At 39.1% G+C, this 5,715-nt stretch overlaps 1 protein-coding gene across 1 annotated transcript; it reads left to right on the top strand.

Moving 5' to 3' along the window:
• Nucleotides 1-2,323: 2,323 nt before the first annotated feature.
• On the top strand, nt 2,324-3,824 carry LOC138340253 (uncharacterized). The gene is made up of 3 exons (XM_069291967.1): nt 2,324-2,391; nt 3,012-3,436; nt 3,685-3,824. The coding sequence occupies exons 1-3, from the start codon at nt 2,324-2,326 to the stop codon at nt 3,822-3,824; spliced, it is 633 nt and encodes a 210-aa protein (XP_069148068.1).
• The last annotated feature ends 1,891 nt before the right edge of the window (nt 3,825-5,715 follow it).

Genomic DNA, 5,715 nt, shown 5'->3' with positions numbered 1-5,715 from the left:
TGCTAATGTATTAACCTCACTTATATGAATTGTGATGAAAGGATTTATACTCATACAATTCTTATTGAGCTATTTATGATGATTATATACAAGGGGTAGACCCTATGACCTAAACTAATCTATGATTGATAATTAAAGGCATAAAAACATTTAAATAAAGGGACTTAGCTTAGCACCGAGTGAACTTGACAGTGGGAGGTGATGACTTACCAAAGAAGAAGATTTGCCCTATAGTTCTATATGATATATTGGCTTCCCAAAGAGGAATACTTATCCAATGGATTCCCATCAGAGGAGGCCCCAACTACTAAGTGGTGTCAATAGTGAATGTATTATCTCTTAGTTCTTGAACTATGTTTCCCCCATAGGAAGACTAGCTAATGGATCCACCTAGAAAGATACGTTTGTGTTTGGTTCTACTTTGGCCAGTAGACCACCTTCCATTGGTGTAAAGTTTTATAACACCGAATTCCACACCTAGCTCATGTGGTCTATGTCGGTTAAGGAAAGTGTTCCTTAATGTAAAATTAAGTAATGGATTATAAACTAACTAAGGTTACTTGAGAGGTTTAACTTAGCCTAGTTAGGGGTATGAGACTCTACCTATGCCTTGCACTAGTTGACTTTGATGGAAGCTTTAGAAAGTTGATATTATGTGTGCATATGATAGTGATGTATATGATGATAATATGTTGATTCTATAATTTAAATGTATATACGGTGATGATTATCCTCTTGATATATGTAGTTGGACAATATTGTTAAAGTTGGACATTGATAACGTTTCTTGTTAAGTTTATTTGATTGAGCAATGTAATGGGGCTTTGCTTGGTCATTGCACTTGTTGACCTTATAAAGATTCATGAGTAGTCGTCTTGCTTATTATGGTATGATTGACTCTTATTCATTCTTATGATATTATTCCTTGATAATAGGGTGTAGTAAATCATGGTTTCAAGTATGTTGGGATAAGTATTACTTGTTCAGATAGTAAGGATGTTTGGTTGGTTCATAGGACTTGATTCTCTTTGCACTAGGTTCTTAAAGGGGTAAAATGACATGTTTTGACTAAAAGTTCCTTTTTAGCATGTTTTGCTTGTACATGTGCATAAGGTCTTATACTTAGTAGATATGGAATACTAACCCCATTTTCTTCCCCTTTTCCTAAACATTTTAGGTTGTGGTCGTTGAAGAGTTTGGAAGGCAACATTGTTGAAGGCTTGGATTCTTCCTTTCATCCAAGTAGGGTAGGTCCTCAACATCCGAGGGCAATGCCACTTTCTAGCTTATGGACTTGTTATGAGCTTAATGACTCTTTCATTTCTTTCCTTTTTAGTTGAGTATTATACTTTTGTACGACCTATATGTGGCCTTGTTGAATTGCTATAAGGGCTATAATCGTTTATATGGTATGAGATGAGATAATAATTGAGAATATCTTTGTATTATATAATATATATGTGCAATAAAAGTAGAAGGCTATGTAACCTTCCTATACAAAGGCCCTATGTATACTTGATATGACTATATATTATGTGTATGTAGAGTTCTATGTAAAACTCCAAGTAGTTATAGTGAAAATTTTAAATTTTTCTGCATTTTCAACCTATGAATGGAATGACACAAGACTAAGAGGCTAGTCTTAGTCCTTGTAAAGGATGAAGATGCCGATTACGTCCAGGGGGTAAACGCGGATGTGACTAACTTGGTATCAAAGCATAAGGTTGAATATCATTGAGTTATGTCTCTCTCACGACAACGTCTATGTAGGTTTGTATACATAATTGTGAAGCGCGTCACACTTATGAGTAGGAACCTATATGATGCTTAGGAATCGCTCTCTTTCTTGGAAATATTGTATCGTGTCGATAGAGTATACTTATGGTGTGCTTTTACATATAGTCCTAATGTTGTGCTTATAGGAAGCATGAATTCTTGAAGGAATGCAACTCAAAGACTTGAAGAGGAAATTGCGAATGGGGGAGCTCCTCCCCGTGGTGAGCAAGTTCCTCCACTAGAAGAAGATGTTAATATGGAGCAAGCACCTACCAATCCTCCTCCTTTGATGGATGAGAATATAAGGACATCTCTTCTTCAAAGGGCCAAAGCTATCACCACTCAAGCACAAACGGCCACGACTCAAGCCCAAGTTATGAAGGCTCAAGCAAATCGGGAGGTTGTGCCCCGTCCTCATTAACAAGTCACTACTATGGCTTCCCTTCTAAGGAACTTCACTCGAATGAACCCTCCTATTTTCTACGGGTCCAACGTTGATGAAGACCCCTAAGAATTCATCGATGAAGTCTCTAAAATACTTTTGGCTATGGGGTTGTCCAGAAGTAAGAAGGCCAAGTTAGCCACTTATCAACTCAAGGACGTGGCTCAAGCATGGTATGTGCAATGGAGGGATAATAGGACATTGAGCGGTGGTCCGGTGACTTGGGAGGTCTTTAAGGAGACTTTTCTAGATCGGTTCATTCCTAGGGAGATGAGGGAAGAAAAAGGGGTGGAGTTCATCAACCTTTTCCAAGGAGGAAAGAGTGTCCATGAGTACTCTTTGGAATTCATTAAGTTGTCCAAATATTCTCCTTCCTTGATTTTCGATCCTAGAGACCAAATGAGCCATTTTGTGACAGAGGTGTCGGAGGACTTACAAGAGGAGTGTTATTCGGCCATGCTACATGACAACATGAACATTTCCCATCTTATGGTGCATGCAAGAAGGGTTTAGGAGGAAAGGGATAAGATAAAAGGTAGAGATGCTAAAAGAGCAAAATCACTTCATAGAGGTTCTTCAAAGAATAGGCTTGACATACAAGACAAGCCTAGATTTAAGAAAGGAGTTTCAAATCAAGTTCCTTCCAAGTTTCCAAAAGTAAGGGTGAAAGGGTTTATAATCCTAAGTTCAAGAGGGGAAAATGTACTAATTCACCAAATGAGAATCCCACTTGTGCCAAGTGTGGAAAGAGTCATTTTTGTGAGTGCTTGGTAGGAACATGGAATTACTTTAGTTGTGGCAAGAGTGGTCACAAGATGAGAGATTGTCCAAATTTGGAGAGTAAAGACAAGGGTAATGGTCAAGCTCAAGCAAGTGGTTCTAGTGATGCTACAAAGAAGAATCGTTTCCATTCTCTCCGCTCTAAGGATGAGCAAGAGACTTCTCCTGACGTGGTGACCGGTATGTTGAAAGTATCCTCTCTTGATGCATATGCCTTAGTCGATCCAACTGCTACTTTATCATATGTTACACCTCTAGTACATAAAAAGTTTGATATTTTAGCTGATACTTTTCAAGAACCTTTGGTAGTGTCTAATTCGGTGGGTGAGTCAGTTGTTGCAAAAAAGGTTTATAGAAATTGTCCAATAATGCTGCCCAATAGAGTTTCTTATGTTGATCTAGTAGAACTTGATATGCTCGATTTTGATGTTATGTTGGGTATGGATTGGTCAAATTCATGTTTTGCCTCTATTTATTGTAGGACAGGGGTGGTGAGGTTTAACTTCCATAATTAACCTATTATTGAGTGGAAGGGGGAAATTCTATTCCTAGAGGTCGTATCATCTCTTGTCTAAAAGCATGCAAAATGATCTCAAAGGGTTGTCTATATCACATAGTAAGAGTCCAAAATTTAGACTCCAAAATAGCTCCCATAGATTCAGTACGCGTAGTGCGTGAGTTTCCAGAGGTCTTTGCTAATGACCTTTCTGGTATTCCTCCCGAACGGGAAATTGACTTTGACATTGATTTGCTACTGGATAAAAATCCCATATCATTTCCTCCTTATCGGATGGCTCCGGCCGAGTTGAAGGAATTGAATGCTTAACTCAAGGATTTACTAGATAATGGTTTTATAAGGCCTAGTATTTCTCCATGGGGTGCTTTGGTTTTGTTTGTGAAAAAGAAGGATGGGTCCTTGAGAATGTGCATTGATTACCGCCAACTCAACTAGTTCACTATTAAGAATAAGTACCCTCTCCCTCAGATTGGCGAATTGTTTGATCAACTCGTAGGGGAGAGTTACTTTTCAAAAATTGACTTGAGATTGGGGTATCACCAACTTAGGGTGAGAGGTGAGGATATACCAAAGACGACCTTCTGGTCAAGGTATGGAAGTATGTGTTCTTGGGCATGTATTTCGGTGTCACTAATGCTTTGGCGGCATTTATGGACCTAATATATAGTGTGTTTCAAAATTACCTAGATTAATTTGTCATTGTGTTTATTGACGATATCTTGGTATATTCGAAGAATGAAGGTGATCATAATGGTCATTTGAGAGTGGCATTGCAAACCTTTAAAGATCATTAATTGTTTGCCAAATATAGCAAGTGTGAGTTCTGTTCGAGGTCGGTGATTTTTCTTGGGCACATCATCTCTAGTGAGGGAGTTGAGGTAAACCCAAGGAAAATGGAAGCGGTGAAAAATTGGCCTATACCATTGACTCCCACTGACATTAGGAGTTTCTTAGGTCTAGCGGGTTATTATCGGAGATTCGTGGATGGTTTTGCATCTATTGTATCTCCATTGACTACTTTGACCCAAAAAAGTAAGAAGTTTGATTGGTCAGAGGCATGTGAGAAAAGTTTCCAATTGTTGAAAGATAGGCTCATTTTCGTTCTGGTGTTGACCTTACCGGAGGGTACAAAGGGTTTTGTACTCTATTGTGACGCATCTCGAGTGGGTTTGGGATATGTGCTTATGCAACATGAGAATGTGATAGACTATGCCTCTAGGCAACTTAAGGTGCACAAGAGAAACTATCCCACTCATGTCCTTAAGTTAGCGACCGTGGTGTTTGCTTTGAAAATTTTGAGGCATTACTTGTATGGGGTTCATGTTTATATCTTTACCAACCATAAGAATCTCCCCTTTGTGTTAACCCAAAAAGAGTTGAATCTCCGACAAAGAAGGTGGCTAGAGTTTTTGAAAGAATATGATATGAGTGTATTTTATCACCCGGGCAAGGCTAATGTAGTTGCGGATTCCCTAAGCCGTATGACTATGGGTAGTGTATCCCATCTTGCTGAAGCCACGAGGACCTAGCAAGGGAAGTACATAGGTTGGCTAGGTTTGGGTTGAGGTTGGGAAGTTCTCCATATGGGGGGGGGGCTATAGCTCATTATAACTTCGAGTCATCTCTAGTGGTTGAGGTGAAGTCCAAAAAACACCTTGATCTAGCCTTAATGGAGTTGAAAGAATCGGTTTTCGGCAAGTTGAATGAATCATTATCCTTAGGGTAGGATGGTGTGCTAAGGTACCAAGGGATATTGTGTGTTCCCGATGTAGATAGGTTGAGAGATCGGATCCTAGAAGAAGCATATAGGTCCCACTATTCAATTCACCCAGGTTTGACAAAAATTTACCATGACCTAAGGGAGATATATTGGTGGGAAGGTCTAAAAAGGGATATTGCAGAGTTTGTAGCTAAGTGCCCAAATTGCCAACAAATAAAGGTAGAACACCAAAATAGGGTGGCTTACTAGAAGAGATCCAAATTCCTACTTGGAAGTGGGAAGATATGAATATGGACTTTGTAGAAGTCATATGATTCCATATGGGTGGTTGTGGATCGATTGACTAAGTTCGCTCACTTTATTCCCGTCAAGTCTTCATGTTCGGAAGAGGATTATATAAAAATCTTCCTAGATGAGATTGTTTGCCGCCATGGAATTCTGTAATCCATCATATCGGATCGATGTACACAATTCACATCC

This window comes from Solanum lycopersicum, chromosome 12 (assembly GCF_036512215.1).
Source record: "Solanum lycopersicum chromosome 12, SLM_r2.1".
Taxonomy (NCBI): domain Eukaryota; kingdom Viridiplantae; phylum Streptophyta; class Magnoliopsida; order Solanales; family Solanaceae; genus Solanum; species Solanum lycopersicum.
The sequence above is the reverse complement of the archived record's forward strand: the minus strand, read 5'-3'. Positions and strand labels throughout refer to the sequence as shown.

What these genes read in the sequence shown, in the direction of transcription:
- LOC138340253 (XM_069291967.1), top strand. Translation starts at nt 2,324, where the DNA reads ATGGGGTTGTCCAGAAGTAAGAAGGCCAAGTTAGCCACTTATCAACTC. An exon ending in AAGGACGTGGCTCAAGCATG is followed by an intron (nt 2,392 to 3,011) that starts GTATGTGCAATG and finishes GAATTACTTTAG; the next exon opens with TTGTGGCAAGAGTGGTCACA. An exon ending in CGATTTTGATGTTATGTTGG is followed by an intron (nt 3,437 to 3,684) that starts GTATGGATTGGT and finishes GTGAGTTTCCAG; the next exon opens with AGGTCTTTGCTAATGACCTT.